Source organism: Anastrepha obliqua, chromosome 3 (genome assembly GCF_027943255.1).
Source record: "Anastrepha obliqua isolate idAnaObli1 chromosome 3, idAnaObli1_1.0, whole genome shotgun sequence".
In the NCBI taxonomy this organism is placed as follows: Eukaryota; Metazoa; Arthropoda; class Insecta; order Diptera; family Tephritidae; genus Anastrepha; species Anastrepha obliqua.
The window spans coordinates 87,666,977-87,688,032 of NC_072894.1; the positions used below are offsets into that span (position 1 = coordinate 87,666,977).

General features: G+C 39.3%; 1 protein-coding gene across 1 annotated transcript; it reads left to right on the top strand.

Annotated features, from left to right (window-relative positions):
* The first annotated feature begins 455 nt into the window (after window positions 1–455).
* LOC129241748 (eukaryotic translation initiation factor 2A) lies at window positions 456–19,318 on the top strand. Its single transcript, XM_054878246.1, has 6 exons — window positions 456–589; window positions 672–1,472; window positions 12,263–12,433; window positions 12,537–12,711; window positions 13,604–13,875; window positions 18,587–19,318. The coding sequence occupies exons 1-6, from the start codon at window positions 544–546 to the stop codon at window positions 19,030–19,032; spliced, it is 1,911 nt and encodes a 636-aa protein (XP_054734221.1). The 5' UTR covers window positions 456–543; the 3' UTR covers window positions 19,033–19,318.
* Window positions 19,319–21,056: the final 1,738 nt, after the last annotated feature.

Here is a 21,056-nt window from a genome sequence, read left to right on the forward strand (position 1 = left end):
AAAGCGTGTGTCCATAAACGTTTTTTCCTTTTATTACTTATTATAAAATGTTATATAGAATTTCCCATGCGTATTGCTGCCATAATTTTTTGCAACCTCAATAAACGTAGCATACGGATTTCCTCCAACTATTTATTATTAGCAGCTAATTGCGCAATTACATTAGCTATTCCTTCTCCTTGTATTTTCTTCCTATCGTTATTAATAATTAAAGAAACCAAAAACACCGAATATTTCACCAAAATAATTTCTATGAAGAAAAACCTCTCAAAGCAGTATTGACAGCTGATTGTAAATTTTGCAGGTAATCTGCCATATGTAAACGGGTAGATTGTTTTGGTGATTAGTGCATATGTGAACGTATTATTACAAATAGTTACCGTCGCTTAACCCTTTAGAGTAAATATTTTTTAAGCGTGAAAGATTTCAGCCAACTAAATTATTGTATCAGGCCTTATCGTTCGTGAATGTGGTCTTCGATTTTAGAGGAATTTGGACAGCTGGCAACACTGCGTAAACATTTGCTGAGGTTAGAATTTGGCAATGGCTTTGGACAGTTGTGGATCTAACGTTTGTCCCGCATTAGCAGGTAAATTATTTATAATTAATTAAGGTTTTAATTTGTCATGTGGTTTTGTATGGGACACTAAAAAGTGTTTGTAACTTTTAAGTTCGTTCTAGCGTTGGAGTCGAACTGTGGTCTTGCGAAAATACGAATTTGCAATATGAGTACAAATCATATCTTCCGAGGGAAGAGACCCGAAATTGTCGATCTATGTCGTTCAGTGCGGATGGACAATATTTCGCTTATTCCAATGGTAACGAAATAAAAGTGCTGAATACGACGGATTGGAAGGTCAAATGTACGATGCCACGTCCAAAAGCCTTTTACCTCAAATTCTCTCCACTTGGAAACTATCTATCTACGTGGGAATTGTACACTGTTACCAAAGACAAACCGGAAGGTTCATCAAATATGTTCATGTATGATCTAAGTACTGGATCGGAAGTGTTTGATATTGTTCAAAAGAATCAAACGGATTGGGAGCCGTCGTGGTCATCTGACGAGTCGCTTTTTGGGGTAGTAATAGGTGGTGAAGCCCTGTTTTTTGATGTATCTGGCGATATAAAAAATTTCAGCCACTCTGCTCGTAAAATTGGTGGTAGCAGGGGTGCTGTGGTGTCAATATCTCCAGGTCCAAGTCCTCCTTGCGTTGCTGTGTACACTCCTGGCGCTAAGGGAGGTCCTTCAATGTGCAAAGTTTATAAATATCCTTCACTTTCACAAAATCAAGCTATAGCTTGTAAAAGCTTTTTTCAAGCCGATCGTGTTGATTTACTTTGGAATAAGCGGGGTTCTGGTCTACTACTATTGACATCTACCGAAGTGGATAAGAGTGGCGCATCATATTACGGAAATCAAGCCCTACATTTTATGGCGACGAAAGGAGACTCTTGCTCTGTGCCGTTGTGTAAGTAAATTTTTTCTATCATCAAACCAGGCCAATTAATCATTGGTCCTATATCATAATTATATTTTGTTTCAATATTTTAGAAGTTGAGGAAGTCCCTTGGTTAATTTTGTTGAATCCAACAAATATTAACACACACACTTAGTCAAAAACCCAAACTTTAATTTAAAATAAAATTTTAAAATTTTTGTCCTCCGTTTTAAAAATGCATTTGTTTCTGCATATATATATGTATACAGGGTGAACGATATGAAGTGTTACCTACTCAAAACACCATAACTTTTTTGTGTAAAATTAGTTTTTATTGATTTCAAAGACAAAATTATTCAAAAATGATTACAATTATAACATATATTCACTTTAGGTCGATATGACTACCTTTTGCCTTGACTATAGCCGTCAAACGGAACATGATTTTTTAACCATTCTTGGTTCACACGAGTTTTATGAGACGGTACCGAGTCCTGTTGGAACGTCCATGGTCTACGACCGAAATGTTTGCGTGTCCACGACTCTAAAGCAGCTTCTAAAACATTTTCCCGATAATAAGTCGTATTCACTTTGACACCAGACTCGATAAAAACGATTGGAGAGCGTCCATCAGCGGTCACTGCGGCCCAAACCATTATTTGCGATGGGAAATTGCATCGAGTGGCCATACGTAGGCTCAAATTCTCGTATGGGCGTTCGGTCAAGTAAACGCCATCGTTTTGAGTGTTTATGAACAGCTCAATTGGGAAATTTTTTTCATCAGAAAACACAATGCTAGGAAATTCGCCACGTTCGTTCAAGCTCAGAAACAAGCAGTGTGAAGTTGGTAACACTTCATACCGTTCACCCTGTATATATGAATATATTCTATCAGTAACTTTCCCCACTTCCGTGGACTTCTACACATGGGACCATCCATATTCAATGGTTTTTATTCGTTGGCGGCCGCCGCAGCCGAATATGTTGGTGCGTGACTACCATTCGGAATTCGGAGACAACGCAGGTTCGAATCTCGGTGAAACACCGAAATGAAGAAAAAAATGTAGTTGTGTTTTGTCCTGGATCTCTCTGTAGTCAGAGAGATGTATCTTTATTCGGCTGGGAGGTGACACAGGTTCACACACCCTAGAAGAAAGTACTTGCTGAGCATTTTACCGGGAGCATAGAAGTCTCGTTGTAAAGGTGTTGTAGAGAAGACGAGACATCCCGCGGATGTCCTAATAGCAGTATTTTGACGGGGCTGGTGCTTTGTCCACTGTGAATCACTAGAATCACCAGAAGGGCGTAGCGTAAAATGTCGGTAGGAACAATTTTTTGTCTTTGACCCAAGAATGCCGGCTAGCGATTTGAGGACCGTGTTGCGATTTTGGACCTTAGTGGCAATTGCGGTTGTGTGCGCACAAAAGGAGAGCAAACTGTCTAAGATTAGATGTGAAATCGTCAGCGTAAGAGACCACGAAGTCTCCCACTGGTGGCTGGGGGATCTTCAATATATAAAGGATGCCAAAGGAATTGTCGGCTAAATAAATTCGCTCATTTCTTCGGGTCCGACGAAGTACGGAGACGAAAGTGATTGCCACCTTGTAGTGGGATATCGGCCGTCATAGTCGAATGGGTTGGTGCGCGACTACCAATCAGAAGTGCAAGGCTTGAATCTCCGTTCATGAAACACCAAATGATAAGAAACCTTTTTTTCTAATAACGGTCGCCCCTCGATTGGCAATAGCAAACTTCCGAGTGTATTTGTCCCATGAAAAAGCTTCACAAAAAAAAAATCAGATATGCCATTATATATATATACAATTGTTGTTTTCTGTATTCTTGTTAGAAAGTGTGGTGCCGAGTATCGCTAGTTCATCGGCCCTACAATTGCTCTCTATATCGCAATAACCAGGAACCTATGTTACATTTGGGCGGAATTACTCGGCCATTTTGCTAAGAGATGTGCGGCAGCCAGGAAATGCCTTAGAGGTTATTGACTACTTTGTGAGGGATTTTATCGCAGTATGGTTGTCAGTGAAAGTGTAGATATCATTGCCCAGTATCACATCACATTTGTGTCATGGCCTCAATTACTGTCATTAGTTCAGCCAGAAAAACACTGCTATATTCGGGGAGCCGAAAACTAGAGGATACTCGCGGATATTTGGAATATACACCTTCCCCTACCTTGCCCTGGAGATTTGAGCCGTCTAAAGATGTAGGCGAGCCTTTGAACCTTGTCACACTCTTAATGTTCACACCCTTATCAAGGGTGGTACTATGATAGTTTTCCACGTTTAAGAGCAGGTGTCTTATGTTTCTTGCTAAAGAGAGGTCAGATATGTTTTCTCTAGATTTACCAAAGGGACAGTTTGTTGAGAGATCTTTATAGAAGATCACACAATGTTGGAAGATGTTTTCTAGAGATTGCTATTACAAGATCATCGGCGTGTGAAATTATCTTTCATCCAATTACCATCTTTTATTAGAAAACTAGGGTTGTTAGGACTCATTTATAATACTTTACGGAGTCTACTGGTCTTCGAAGTACTTTCTATCTTTTGACATTAGTCTCTCCAAGGCGATCTTTTAGTCGCCCTTATAGCATACATAAATCTGCGTTGGCAGTCTTTATATTCGCCCCTCTTAATATATGCAAAGGGTCTCCATCGTTTAGTTGCCTTTTATGTGCTGTACACTAGACACATATGCTCTGAGAATGAGTTGTTTGTGGACACTACAGACGTTAAGGATTTGTGCGTTAACACACATGGCATCAAGAACCAATTTCCTAGTGGATGTTGTGAAGGTACTTAGTTGCTAATCCGAAGATTGTTACACATAATAAATTCCAAAATCAGGAAGTACGCGACTTGAGGCTTCTTTTACTGCAATTCTTATGAGTTGCGGTGGGGGTGGCTCCTTCGCATTGTGTTCCCTATAAGAGGAGGCCAATCATATCGTCCTTCCACAGGACTCAAAAGCTATGTCCGTATTGGTAAATTATATCAATATGTGCGACTATACCAATATGCACAACTTGGGCTTAACTTTGTTGGTGACATAGACCAGCTTATTTTCTTTATTGCTCAATCCGCAAGCCCGATCTTTTATGACCCATTCTTCTTGTATGAGGACGATCTCTTTCAGCGAGACGAAGGATGAGAGCAGCTAAGGTCGCCTTACTGTAGTCGAGATTGATATGGATAATCTTCACCATCGCTTGTGTGAGTTACCGATGTAAAACAAACCAGGATTTGGATTCTCAGCGGATGTGTCACCGCATAAGTCAGAGTTCTTCCCCTCCGAGAAAAAGTTGAAATAATTCAGACCAATTTTTAAGAATTGAAGTAGATTTAGGTTTATCATATATATTTTATAATATATATATATACCGTAGATCCGAAGCTGTCAGACATCTCCAGCCTCTACGTCATAGAAAATAGAGCATTTAAGGATGCAGAAATACATTCGACAACTACTGGTACCATTTGTATATCAGTAAGCCTTAAAGGATATTCGTAGAAGGTCCATTATTACATTTGCAGTCGCCACTTATTACCGACAGAAACAGACTTTTGATTGTTTTCTTGCATTTTTCAAAAGAAATCAGTATGAATCAACCCGTTTATTAGAAATGAAAATATCAGTCACGAAATAAAAAATATTTTCATATTCAGTTAAAAAATGGCTTGAATAATGAGTAAAGCTCCCTAAGTTCAATATCAGTGGCACCAATACATGTTTGTCAACAGACACGGTTTGTGTAAAAAATTATATTCATAATTCAGCACAAAAAATATGGTGTCTGCTCTGGAGGCCCATGATCTTAGATTGCCGAACCCAGGGTTCTTGGATCAGGCAGATATCAATGTTTTCCTCCCTGAGGATGACACAGAGGTTATCCGTGGCTAAACTAGCGTGGCGAATGTTAATCTAAGCTTCCCTTAACATTACTTTGTTTAAGGATGCTCAACTAAGCCTGCTCCATGGCCTCCCCAGGCTCCGAGGATTTCATGGAGCTCTTGGGCTCGGTCGGATAACTCGGGCAGATGAGGTAAAAATAAATTTATTTGGACCAGATGGCAGACCTTTTATACGGCCCGCGGCCAATTCGGAGCTCAAACCTCAAAATTTGCAAGTGACTATAAAACGCGAGCCACAAATAATACAAACATTGTTAATATAGGGTTTTTCAGTAAGAGCGGTTCAACTTTTGAACTGTTTTGAATAAAACACAAACGGTTTGACTTTTTTAACTAATTTTTTTTTTATTATCGAGTTTGAACATATACATTTAAGTATGAAATTCGATTTCTTTTGCATGACCACCGCGGGCACATTTTACGAAGTCCAATCGTTGAATCCAATTTTCGACCACTCTTTTGCATAAATCGACCGAAATTCCAGCAATTTCGCCTTAAATATTGGCTCTGAACTCACAAATCGTCGCCGGCTTGTTACTGTAGACCAATGACTTTACATAACTCCAAAACAGGACGGCTTGTTAAATGAACCGTAAAATGGCCGTAATGCTCTTAAAGTAGCAGCAACAGAACGATTATTTTCATAAAAAATTTGCACGATTTGCAATCGTTGCTCAAGTGTGTAGCGTTCCATGATGAAATGTATACTAATGAAGTTTACAAATGACAAGCGAAAAATAAAAAATATTGCGTCGTTCGCCCTCCCTATCGGAAAAAAGTTGAAGCGCACCTATTAAAAAACCCTATATATAAATGCCCCCACATTGCACAATCACCGGATTTGAACGTCATTCAAAATTTGCGGTCGGTTTTGATCTCAAAAAGGCGATACTTGAAGAGTGGAACCAAATTAGTCAAGAGTACACATAACAATTGGTTGGCTCCCTGCCGAGTAGACATCAAGCTATTGATAATAAAGAATACCCAACAAAATACTAAATATCTTAAAATTTAAAAAAATTAGAAATAAATAGTTGCTCTTTTTTAACTGTATCATTTAAGCTGCGGCGTGAATTACCCCTATGTTTTTTTTTTGTTTTTTGCATTACAATGATATGAGCTGACACGAGGTCAGTCCATTAGTTCGTGCGTATTTTACCCATAATTTCACTTTTGTACAATTTTTGCATACAACAAACTATTCGCGGAATATAACGGAACTATTTATATATTTTTTGATATATTGCGCATTCAACAAGTGATTTTAATCGCGGATAGAAGCACGTGTTGTTAAAAAATAAAATGGAATCTTCGAACGCGTATAATAGGCATATTTTGTATTTTTTTATAAAAGTGGTAAAAATGCAACAACTGTTACTGCAGATATGAACACTGTTCACGGAGAGGATACCGTGAGTGTAAGGACTGCGCAAAAGTGGTTTTCAATATTCCGAAGTTGTCGTTCTGAAGTCTAACTCCGACTCCTTGCTCGAACTCGTAGAAGCTGAGCCAAATTTGACAGTCGATATGATAGCTCAGAGGTTAAATTCATCGCATGGAACAGTTCACAGGCACCTGGTTCAGTTGGGAAAGGTTTCAAAGCTGGGATAGACTCTCCGCATAGACTCTCCGTCGCTAACCTTCAGCAGTGAGTGAATGTGTGTTCTCAGTTGCTACAACGGCTTGAAAATGAAAGTTTTTTGAAGCGTATCGTTACTGGTGATAAAAAATGGGTCCTTTACAATAGTCCTGTTTGCAAACGCCAATGGAGATGGCCTTAACCCCAAGAAGATTCTCCTGTCTATTTGGTGGGATATGGCCGGTATTGTTTATTATGAACTTCTGGAACCAAACCAGACGATAACTGCCGTCCCCAACTATTGCCTTAACTATTCTAAAATCTAAGCCTCCTACTACAGTTGATGGAACCCAGATAGCTTTCAAATCGGACCTTACTCCTGCTCAACTACTTCATCTCAAGAACCTGCGCACTCAGTTGGATACATTAGAGAAAAATGGTGACACTAATAAGACTATTAAATACATAAACGGCACCCCTAAAATAGTCAACAAGAATTTTCGCTCGCTCAGCAAAGATCGCAAAACCCTCAGCAATAAGAGTGTTGTATCAGAACGTCAGAGGCCTGAGGACAAAATTAACCAGATTTCTGACCGCTACGGCGATCAGTAACACTGATGTCATCTGTATAACGGAGTCCTGGCTTCACCCAGCCATCCTTGATGGCGAAATCATGGATGATACATTCACTATCTTCAGGAGAGACAGGGATTTATCTACTAGTGGGTGTGAACGAGGTGGAGGCGTGCTTGTTGCTACTAAGCGCTCTATCCAAGCAGATCGCATAGCAACTGCGGACACAACCGTTGAACAAGTGTTCATCAGGATAAAGTGTAATAATGCGGATCTCATCGTCGGCTGTGCCTACCTACCACCAAGATCAACCCCTGTATCATACCAAACACACATAGACACTCTCTTCTTTCTGAAAGAAAAATACCCTAACGCCAGACTCCTGATAACAGGAGACTACAATCTTCCGAGTAGCACTCCTCGCTCTGACTGTGAATATCTGCTATACGAAGGCTTCTCCTCACTTGAATGTACACAATATAACGCCATACTGTATAACAATAATAATCTGCTAGATCTCTGCTTCAGTAATATTGAAGCAAGAGTTACAAGCACTCAAGAACTAACCAAGATGGATTCCTTCCACCCGGCGCTTGCTATTGAGGTCGAATTACAGCCTAACCTAAAATCCGCCAAATCAACCTACAGGGCCTTCAAGAATGCCGATTACACCAACCTGAACGCCTTCTTCACCAACACTGACTGGTCTAATCTATATTCAACTAACAACGTCGATGAGAAGATCAGCATCCTCTACAACATTGTGGAATTAGGTATATCTCACTACGTTCCAGTATACAGCAGAAAAACTAGTGACTTCCCTTGTTGGTTCTCTAACGACTTAAAATTCAAAATAATACAAAAAAAATCAGCTCATTCAACGTATAAAAAAAGGCCCACCAGAGAAAACTACTTTAAATTCAGTAATCTTCGTCGTGTATGCAAGAATTTGAGTAACTTGTGCTACAAAAATTACGTCTCCAACATGGAACTGAAGGTGTTGTCTGACCCGCATGAGTTTTGGAAATTCGTCAAGAATAAAAAAAGGAACAATTGCGATATACCCTCCTCAATATATTGGAATAATAAGTCGGCCAACACTGGTGTTGAGACCTGCGACCTATTTGCGTCTTTTTTCGAAAGTGTCTATTCTTCAAATATGCAACGTGATAACACTGCGTCTGTCTGCAACCCTAACGCTATGTTTAATGCCTTGAGTGAATTTGAAGTTAGCCAAGATCTAGTTTTTAAGCTTCTAACAAATTTAAACCCAAGAAAAGGCGCTGGCCCAGATGGCCTGCCGAACATATTCCTTGCAAACTGCGCAATCGGTCTCTGTGAGCCACTAACGGATATTTTTAGCACCTCGCTGGAATCAGGTACCTTCCCATCTGTCTGGAAGCTCTCGTTTGTCAGCCCCATTCATAAGGACGGTCCCAGATCTGATGCTGCCAACTATAGACCAATCTGCATACAATCAGCGCTAGCTAAACTGTTTGAAAAACTCATTGTGCCTCAACTTACGTGGCACTTTACTGATATCATCTCGAATAGACAACATGGCTTTGTGGGCGGAAGATCCACTGCGTCCAACCTCTTTACTTACACCAACTATTTAATCGATGCCTTGAACGATAACGCCAAAGTACATTCCATTTACACGGACTTTAGCAAAGCCTTTGACAGAGGCAACCACGAGATATTGGTAATGAAACTAAGTAGTTATGGCATCCAAGGCAGGGCACTAAGTTGGATTCAATCGTATCTGATTGACAGGAAGCTCCAAGTCAGAATAGATGGGCACCTTTCGACGAAATACGATGTCAAATCAGGTGTTCCGCAAGGATCACACCTGGGTCCCATACTTTTCAACATCTTTATTAATGACATTGGAAACAATCTTCACTCAGACTACCTGTTGTACGCTGATGATCTAAAAATCTACAGAAGAATCAATCGTTACGAGGACATGAATCTACTACAGCAAGATATCAACACATTGGCTGATTGGTGTACCAAGAACAAGCTTGATTTAAATATCAAAAAGTGTGCTGTGGTCTCGTATTCAAGGTCACACACCCGTGAAGCCGCAATGTATACGTTAAATGATGATGACATCCATGAAACCGAGGATATCAAGGACCTAGGCATCATTGTGGATAGCAAGCTATCTTTTAGTAAACACATAGATAAGATCACGCTTCAAGCCAATAAAGTTCTGGGTTTCATAACAAGGACCAGCAAAGATTTCACCAATCCGCACACGCTGATATCTCTCTTCAACACTCTCGTACGACCGATCCTGGAATACGGATCTGTCATATGGTCTCCTTATACAGATTACCAGATCAAACGCATCGAGTCAGTCCAAAGGAAGTTCTGCAGGACTTTAGCACACCGGTATAAGCCTCAAGGCTGCACCTCAACTGATGACATCTACATTCATTACGGAATCGAGGAACTGCAAAGACGTCGACAGGTGACAGACTTAGTTTTCTTTTACAAAGTACTCAATGGCCTGATAGATGCTCCAGACGCAGCAGCCTGCTTTGAATTTGCGCCGGCTAACCTACATCTGAGGCGTCGTCGCCTATTAAAAACTGTCAAGTCAAGCAAAAATTACGTAATTGGTGGCCCACATAATCGTATTGCGAATCTAGTCAATACACTCAATAATGACGTGGAATTCTATGGCGGATCCATTGGTGCATTTGTTGCAGCTGTTAAACGGCACCTAACATAATTTGTTTGCTCAATTTATTAACATATTAGTCTTACTGTTATCTCAAACTAATAAATACCCCCTCTATATTATTATATTATTATAAATTATTCCCTTTTTTTGAATAAATTAAATCTATGTAGTATATTGCCGTTTGGCGTTTGTATAATTAAATAAATAAATAAATAAATTATTCCCATCATCTATCAAACCTGAATGGGGCACTTAACAAAAATCGAGCGTCTTTAGTGAATAGACGCTAAGTTTTGTTTCACCACGACGCAAGATCTCATACCGCAAGGCAAACATTAGGCAAGCTGAACGAGTTCGGATGGCAGCCGGTTCTACGTTACCGGAACAACTCGGGGTTTTCCCGACCAAGGGCTGCCGCCCCAGTAAACTAGCCCTGTCTAGTGAACAGCATATCACCCCACCCTTACGTAACAGGAGCAACTCCAGCAACCTTGCTCCAAATGCTTCTCCTCAGGGCTGGAGTTGAATCCAACCCTGGGCCAGAAGTATTCTATTGCTGCGTTTGCCATAAACGGCTCCACTCGAACTCCATCTTTCGTCACGTTGTTAAAGGCACCTGATATATCTAGGAATACTCCTAGAGCATACTCCTTATATTCTAACGCCTTTTCTATGTTTAGTACAAGTGAGTGAAGAGCAGTTTCAGTAGATCTGCCTTTAGTGTAAGCGTGCTGCGCCTTGGATAATACCTCCGGCGCAATTGTGTCTCTAATGTATGTGTCTAGAATCTTGTCTAACGTTTTCAGGAGAAATGAGGTCAGACTAATGGGCCTGTATTCCTTCGAGTAGAGAGGGATGCTTTTTCCAGCATTTGGAATAAACACAACTCTCAAATCCAAGATCTCTTCTATACCGAGATCCTTTTCCACCTCCCTCGCAGCGAACGTGTTGTGGTTGTTATCTGCCCGGTTGCGCTTTTTGAGGCGAAGATGCACGCTACCGACTCCCCAAGCCATCCTCCTGAATCGTGCGTAAAGTAGGTCCTCTGCCGCCTTATTGATCTGTATAATGTAGTCTTGGCCTCCAACAGCAGTTACTGGTTTTGCCACGCTCAACACTTTCCAGTCGGCTGTCGGCACGTCCGTGTTTTGTCTTTGTAGCAGCCGCAGTGCATTTTCCGGTTTTACCACTCGCGGAATGAAAACCTTTGCCTCCGGTATTGAGATCTACAATTTGAGTGATGCCCCCTCCCACAGGCCTTGAAGCGTTTTTACTGCTTCCTTTAGCCATGTGAGCGTGGGGTCATCCTTGCATTTTATAATTTTGACGCCGCTGAACCCCCCTGCTCCGTCAAATGCTGGAATGGGTGCGTTCGGCTCTGCGTCCATTTTTGTAAATAGGGTTTCCAGTAGCTTCATTTCCACTACCTTCCACCGTTCCTGCGACATTCGCCCCAGCTTGTCACTATGGTCAGTGAGTGCCACTATCAGATGGTTTTTGGTAATTTCACTGGCCGCTGCCGCTGCTTTCGACGTCATAGGTCTTTCGTTGTCTCCGTTTTTCGGTTTAGCCATCTCGTGCCTGTGCTTCTGCTTTATCGATGGCACTGAGTAGAACGCTGCCTCTTGATGGCTAGTTCTTCTATTTTTTCGCATACTTTGTATTGGAGGCTGCGAACATTGGTTTAGCTGCGTAGTAGGCCCGGCCATTTTTATCTCCTCTCTGGCCCAAGCGAACCGTTCCTCCTCTTGCTCCGTCAGGTGGGACTTGCTGCCAAATCGGTCACAAACTTTGAACGCGGCCTTGTATCGAGCTTTGGCCTTCAGCTTCTCTTTGTCGGGCTTGATCCTTGGCCTGTTCTTGCTATCGGAGCAGCAAATAAGTTATCGCATTAACCTAAGGCTAGAAGAAATTTGAGAGAGAGAACAATTATTTAATTTTTGCTTAGAGTGACTATATTTCTAATCATATCGTACCAAAATTACCATATATTATATTTGATTTAATATTTCTTTATTTTTAATTTTTTTCCTTTACATTCTAGCAAAGGAAGGACCTGTTCATTGCGTTAAATGGAGCCCAAAAGCAACCGAATTCGTTGTCGTTTACGGATATATGCCTTCCAAGGCAGCTCTGTACAACTTGAAATGTGATGTAGTTTTCGATTTTGGAGAAGGTCCACGGAACTGCGCTTATTTTAATAATTTCGGGAATTATATCCTTTAAAAAATACATTTTTCATTATTTTATTTTCTCTTATAACCATGTAAATGCGTGTAAAATTTTAATCTTTATAAGATTTCCTTAACAGTTGATACTGTTAGCTTTAGCTGGGTTTGGTAATTTGCCAGGCAACGTAGAAATTTGGGACTTAAAGAAGAAGGAAAAATTTACCAGCATAAAGTGCCCTGATACAACGTTTTTCGAGTGGAATCCTAACGGCATGTACTTTGTTTCAGCGACAACAGCACCAAGACTGCGAATCGGAAACGGGTATGTAAAGTTTATTAAATACAACAAAATTTGTATAATTCCTATCCCCAAGAGCCATCCGTCCGTATAACTACCTGATATTTGCCTTTAATTTCTGATGATAATTTCATTAGAACATCGAGTGAAATTCAAACAATCGCTGTATTCTCTAATCCATTTATAAGTTAACCTGAAAAATCCTTGCTTTAATGTGAATTTACATTCAGTTAACGTAAGTACAAATAATTTCAATTTATAAATCTGTATTTTTTTCGACTATTATTCAGATCCTTTTATTTGAAACTGTTGGGCTAGAGTCTTTTACTCGAAAAAAGTTTTAAGCTTAACCCCAACATGTAGTGCTACTATTATGTTTATCAATAATCAGGAATGTCGTAAAATCCGTATATTATGGGAATCTGATTCGCATAAAAAAATTATGTTCGTGCTGTCTTCATGTGCGTGAGATGTCCGCATTGTTTTATGATTTTTTTCTCGCAAGCGAGATACAGTCTCTGGAAATTTGAAAGCATACTTTTTCATTCGTCAGGCTAGAAGGTATTGGTCTGCGCGTTAATCAATTCAAGGAAGTTAGAAAGCTTTTCTAAGGAAAAAGGCATCCGCCAGTAATTATCCCTTAGTATTCTTTAAGAAATATCTAACGACGGTTTTACAAAATGGTGCGCAAGGGCTAGTTGGATTGTGGACGAATCACCACTTACAAAATCCCACTTTTTCACTTATTTCTCGCCTAGTATATTTTATATTTCATAGGGCCAATGCTTTGATATTGAAATATTTGGTAACTTTCATACATTCGGTTTTACACAATATAATTGAAATAATTGTATTATTCACCAGTAAATAGCTGTAAATAGATTTTTTAATATTTATATTATTTTTGGGTTTTTAGATTTAAAGTGTATCACTACTCTGGAGCATTAGTGCATGAAACAATATGGCCACAAGGACAAGAACTTTTAGGGATAGAATGGCAGAAATATTCTGATAATAAGTTTGAGGAGCCAATAATAACAAAAGTAAAGCCCGAAGGAATAAAATCCAGTTTACCAGAAGCCAGCAAAAAGGCGTACACTCCACCTCATCTTCGAATGATCAAAGAGGGGAAAGACCCAGAACAATTTATGCCGCGTCCGCAAGTCAAAACTAATGCAACACTGCCAGGTAATTTTCTTGTGTTTGTTGAAAATATAAATAATTCTGCATTAATATCGATGCGTGTACAAGCTAAATACCTAACCGGGAATTACAATACATTAAAAAAACTCGCATTTTTCTCACCGCGATACGAAGGTAAAAAATCTAAATTAGACATAGACATGATATGGACAATAGGAGGTGATGTTCGGATGGCCCAAAATGTAAATTTCAGTCAGTCAGTTATATTATTTTTGTTATAGGGGGCTGACGCCGCGATCAGTTTTGCTTAAAAATATCAAATCCAAAGTACGCCTAAATTTATTTGGAATGAGAGCAATACTTAATAAGTTATCTAATAGGAAAATTTCATTAGTACTACTAACATCGCAAGCAAGCAGAGCTGATTTGGAGATAGTACCTGACCACATAATATTGCATGGTTTAATGCCAATCTGTGTGTGTTGGACAGATGATCATCGCCTATTTTATTCAAAGCTAGTGTTGTAATATTATCGCCATGGACTGCGTGGAGGCTGGTGGCGGCAACTATTCACCTCAATGTACGAAGCACTCACAAAAAGTGAGTCAGAAATACCACGAACGCAAATACAGTATTGGTCGAGAGAAGCATGATGTACAGCGATAAGATCGCCGTCGGCTCTAAAACAGACAGTAAGAACCGAACTCCTGTGTTTACGAAATGCAGCATAAAGTTAAGAGCCAAAATACTCACCTCTCAAAAGCTTTCATTCCCACAAATCTCATGACGATAACATCGCATTCAATTCGCGAACTAAACAAACATACAAGTTGAGTTTAAATTCTAAGAGCAGAAATATTTATTTTGGTAATATATAATATTATATTATCAGATACTTTGGGCTACTCGTCATAAGGGCATGAGCTATAAGAATCACATCGACTGACCAGAATCGAGGACTCAGTAGTTTCCTTAAATGTGATGAAGGTACCTCTAAATTGAAATTGAGACTTTTCAGTTTATCTTCGCCATCTTTACGCACGTAGTTGTTTAAAAACAAAAAGCAAACCGGCCGCGTAGTCGAATGGGCTGATGCCTGACTACCATTCAAAATTCAGAGAACGTAGATTTGAATCTCCGCGAAAAACACCAAAATGAAAAAAAGGTTTTTCTAATAGCGGCCACCCCTCAGGCAAAAGCAAACCTCCGAGTGTATTTCTGCCATGAGAAAAATCCTCTTAATATAAATATCTGCCGTTCAAAATCGGCTTAAAAGTGTAGGCCCCTCCATTTGTGGAACAACATCTAGACACCCGCCACATATAGATGGAGGAGCTCGGCGAAACACCCAAAAAGGGTGTAAGAGCTAATTATATACAATATATACCTATATATAATATATATATATAGGGTGCGGCACTCGAAGTGTAACCAATTAAAAAGGCCATAAATTTAGTTTGGAAAATTAATTTTATTCAATTAAAAGTAAAAAGTGTGTGAAAATAATACAAAATTAAGTATCAATTTACTTTTGCTCGATATGACCATCTTTTGCCTTGACTATGGCCTTGAGACGGTCCAGAAACGAATCGCAAGCTGCCCGAATGTGACTTTCAGGTATTTTGGCTCATTCGCGGACAATGGGTTTTTTCAGTGCCTCCAGATTGGTGAATCTTTTAGTTCAGAGCTTACTTTCCAAAATGGTCCAAAGAAATTAATCAATCGGATTCGCTTCTGGTGAATAGAGAGCCACTGTGTGGACGTTATGAAGTTCGGAACGTTGTTTTTAGCCATTCTTGGTTCACTCGAGCTTTGTGAGATGGTGCCGAGTCCTGTTGAAACGTCCATGGTCCTCCTTGGAAATGTTTGTCTGCCCACGGCTTCAAAGCAACCTCCAGAATACTTTCGCGATAGTATTTCGCATTTACCTTGACGCCAGGCTCGATGAAAACGATTGGAGAGCGGTTACAGCGGCCCAAACCATTACCTATGGCGGGCGCTGCCTCCTGGTAGCCAATCGATGACTCAAATGCTCGTATGAACGGTCGGTCAAATAAACCTCGCTCAAGTCGCTTCTTCACTTTTGGAACCATTTCATGTGACGTTGCAGTCTTTTATATTATATAATGCGATCACAATATTACGTCCGCAATCCATTGTATAATTTATCACAGAATTTATGGCAAGACTAAGTACAAAGGGAGAGATCTGCTTAGCTCGAGATTAACTTCTCAAGCATCCGATCATTAGGACAAGCATACATACGGTGATGCGCAGATAGCAACTACTTCCTTACCTTGGGAAGTTGCCAAAAAATTATTAGGAGATGGCAAGATTCGGATAGATTGGATTATAAGCTGAATTCGCGCGGAAATTCAACCGCGACGCTGCTTTAAGTGCCTCGATTCCGGGCACATATTGACAAATTGTACCAGTGAAAATAATATACATAGATTCTTATTGTGTATAAAAAGAGGAACCGGCATACCTCACTGCCTGTACCAAGTGTTGGTAGACCAAGCGGCTTTGAAAGAATTAAAATCGCTATGAGATTTCTTCGACTTAACCTCAATCACTGCGAAACCGTAAAAACCGTACAAAGCAATGTCGGAAAATTGGGCGAAAGATACCAATGGAAAAGCTGCAATCTGGTCATGTGGTCGTCACCCTACGTATGTAGAATGGGTGGTCCAAGAAAATGCTTTCGTCTGTGGAAGAATAGAGGATATCTATACCTACAGCTGCTACACGTAACCTCTGATAAAGTACTGGAAACTGCCATAATTCTCTATTATCCTAATAAGGCACCAGATCCAGACGGAGTCCCAAATGTAGTTTTGAAACTGGCTACCAATAATTTGACGTCATCGTTTGTGAATCTATTCAACAAATGTCTAGCTGAGTGAAATTTTCCATCAATTTGAAAGGGACGAACGCTGGTTTTGTTACAGGCCAATTTTACTGCTCGACTCAGCGGGGAAAGTTTTAAAGCGAGTTATATGTAACCGCCTCGAGATAGAGGTCCAAGCAAAAGGTAGTATATCCGATAACCAGTTCTGCTTTGGAAAAGGAACATCCACTATTGACGCCTTAAGCACAGCCACTCAGCTTACACTGAACGCAATAAGCGGTACTCGTTGGCTCGAAGGATTCAAGGAATATTGCTTAATAGTAACCCTGGATATCAAAAATGTATTCAATACGGATAATTGAGCAAAGATTGAGTATCCTTCTACCTAAGAAGACTCAAAATAAAATATAAAACCTCAACAGGCACTAAAAATCGTATTGTCACAGGCGATATTCCTCAAGGCATACTCGGCCCCTTTCTATGGAACGGCAAAATATACTATGGACGTATTTGCTTTTGCGGACGACATCACCGTAATTGGTACAGTTAAACATTTAACCGACATTTGCGACAATGTCGTTTCCACGACAGTCGGTTCTACGTTGCCGAAACGACCCGGATTTATATCCGGCCAAGGACTGTCACTCCAGCAGCATTCCCCGTATGTAGGTAAGGGGAATGTTTATTCTACTACAACAACAACAACAATGTCAAGAAAACCATATAGGTTGTAAAGAGTAGACAAAAGCCTTTCATTTAAAATCCACCAGGAGTATGCTAACGAAAAGCTTTAAGCCTTATCCGCATTGGTTCAAATACGAACCTGATCTCTGTAACCACTGCGAAGGGGAAGCCATTGAAGATGAACACCACATGCAAACATTTTAGTACATAGTACAAGACGAATGCTTCCGTGCATATTCGAAGAAAACTGCACCCCCGAGTCTATCGTTCAAAGCATACTGGAAAGTAGTAAAAATTGGAGATTGGCAAGCGACGTAATAGTCGACACAATGAAGAGGCGGAGGACGCTAAAAAGGCTTGGGCGTAGCAGCGGCGACTAATCGCCTTTCCTTCCCACGAAGTAATGCTTGGCGGCAGTCCCGTGGGGAGCGGAATTCGACGAAAAACAGGTTTATCCTGGTTTCAGGAGCCCATTGGTGTGTAGCGCGCTACCACAACGCCTATGAAAAAAATAAAGCTTCTTTGTAGTCAACGATGAAGTAAATATTCATCACATATGGTAAATCAAAATTGATGTAATTTTTAGCCACAGTTAATTTATGAACCATTCTGTAAATATCCGTGATAAATAAATGAAAATCGCACAATTACATTATTTCCCTTTATTTTTTTTATTTATAATTTTTCTTTTGAGAGTTACAGGGTGTTAACATTGGAACTCAACAAAGGTAAAATGCCAGCAAGGCCGCTGAAATTGTGAATGGGGTTTAAGGTCAGCACCTTACTGTAACAACTAATTACGTACAGTTTTTGTTTCGTCGAATCTTTTCAGGCATTTTCGATGATAACGAAAATGTCGATAAAGTCATAGAAATAATCGAAGTTGACCGGCGTATTAGTAGTCATAGCATCGTCCAGGAGCTAAAGATCAACCTTAAAACAGTTTTAAACAATTTGCGCAAAAATAATGGATTTATTTTTCCCAAACTAATATATTTTTTGAATGCAGAACCGTACGATCTCTTCTGCTCCATTATAGTTTATATCCAAAGCAAAAATATTGAAAACATTTGCATGCGCAATAGTAAGAAAATTATGTATGTATATGTACAATATATTAGTTTTAATTATGTAGGGCAGTCAAATTAATCATTTTAAATGCAACTATCTAATGGATCTCAATCATTAAAGTTATGTTGTTTTTTATATTTTATTTTAAGGTTCTTCTGTCAGGAAAGGAGGATTGAAAGCAAATGCTACGAAATCAAATAAGCCAAAGAATAAGAAGGAATCGGTAGTTGGGCCTGATGTTGGCCCAGTAATGAGTGGAGAAAAAAACGTAAATTGTAAAAACGGCGGTATCTCAAATCTTGATGATCAGCAAAATCGGAAGCATAATTCTGCAAAGCAAACATTGGCAAAGGAAATTAATTCTATAAATAGTTTGAATGACAACACTCAAGAAGTGCAAAAACAAGTCTCCAAAAAGTTCAATAATCCTGAAAGAGAAAAAAAAATTCGTCACGTAGCCAAAAAATTGTCTGATATTAAAAAATTGAAGTTACGTCAAGAGCAAGGCGAAACACTTGAATTAAATCAGCTCAATAAAATTTCTATGGAAGCTAAGTTTTTGGAAGAATTAAGAATTTTAAAGCTGACTACATAGATAAGAGTTTTTAGTTGTATAACCATGCACTTTTTAAACTGTCAGAGAATATAGAAACTCGGCCGCATTGCCTCCAAATTTTATCCTTGCCTAAGGTATGCTTTTAAGTTTATGGATTTGTAAATGAAAATCTTTATTAATTTTTATTTTATATCTGCTTTTTGTATGATAGTGTACAAAACTTATTGTAATTAATCCAGGAACAATAGAATCATTTATATTCATCGTGAACAGTTATTATTGACAATAAATTTATGTTCGGCATACGGCTCCATATTAATGAAAATTTTTTTTTTTAATTAATTTCTTATGAACTAATTTCATTCAAAAATTGTTTGAGCAAATAAATTCTTTGTACCGCTGAACTATGATCTGAGAAATAAGGTATGAGAAATAACCAAATTGATTGGAAACTTGGTGTTTGGGCGTTTTCGAGATCGTGGATTTCGAATGAATACCAGATTTTTGATGTTCAAAGTAACGAATCCAATATGGCGATCAAATTTTATAATTTTTAATAATCTAGAAATGCAGTCTTACAGACTGGAAAACAGATTAATGCTAAACAATCCATTCAAAAATAAATTAAACCTATAATTTACTTATTTAATTTTAATGATGAAAAAGCAAGATTTCTTCTTACGGCTTACAGAGAAAGAATATTAGAGAATACTTAGAATATAGTTAACAATTAGTTTAGTAACATTTTCAAGCAGTACTTTGTGGAAGAAATATCTAGGCCAATATGGTCTGAAAGCGAATTAAATTCTCTCAAAGGTCTAGAAATTGGAGCATTGGAAGTATAATTAGTTTAAACCGTCCATAAACAGAAAATATCGTGATTTCATAAGCTTCGCTTAATTTTCTCGAGTAACTGTGGAGAGTCAATCACCCCTCTTATCAAATTGAAAACGATAGTGAGAGAGAGAATAGACTGATTTTTGACTAATGAGCAAGCCCCGACTTTTATGGGATGGAATTGGATGAGAGAAATGCAAAGAACGCAAAGAATAACAGACAAAGACTTTCTGGAAACGTTTAAACCTACAAGTATAGTATACTTAGTCTTGTCATAAATTCTGAGACAAATTTTACAATGCATACGGCGAGAATGAATTCTCAGAAAAAAGTCCCGTTATTTTTGCTTTTGTTTGTACGCATTGTCTACTCATAAATTGTACTCAGTTTCGTGGAAAATTTTGCTTGTTAACAATGGAGTAACAGTGGATTAGATAAGTGTGGTAAAAGTGCAAGTGAGATTTGCGAATTGCTGAAAATCTTAATATTTCGAGAATGTTTGTTTACAGATGGAAAAAGAAGTGGGTCGTCCTTGCTTGGTTCGAACCAGTGCAGTCTTAAAAGCCGTTCTAGTAAGATTTCTTGCATCAGACTATTTACCCATTATCGTGTCGGTGGTAAAGCCCGTCGATTTATTTCCGCGAATCACCGCTCCGATATTAACTTTAAGAGAGCTGAGAGCGCCGCTCTTTCCATTCCCACTGATTTGCGCTTAGATGAAAATGCATTTCTCAAGGTGGTCACAGCTGTGGTAGCTCGCTTTATCCATACTGGGAGCAGCCGTTCTGGCAAACAAGCGTGATTACCTATCATAAGCCGATACCGCGGACCCTCGGATAGAGGATCTCAATTTGGAGATTCGGCATCTGGTCATGCAACATAAGCGGACTAAATGGGTTCACTACTTGGAGACCTGCTACTCTAGTGTGAGCAGGATCTGGTCCACTTTAAGGTCCTTGTGGAATTTGACGAAGCACAAAGATTGGCTGACAATAACTTTAGGTGTCTGTACTTCGTCGGATTTGAAGAAATGTGCGAGCTGGTTTGGCCGGTAATTTATATTGCATCCTCCAGTCAACGGTTCCAAGGTTGGGCTACTAGACAGTTGCAAAAACTGCCAAACAGTTGTTCACCAGCGATGCTGTCAAAGGGGACATTTTTCTTGATTGGCGCGATAACCGCTTAAGCGATTTTGACCGAGTTTAACAAAGCGTGTCAGTCGTTTC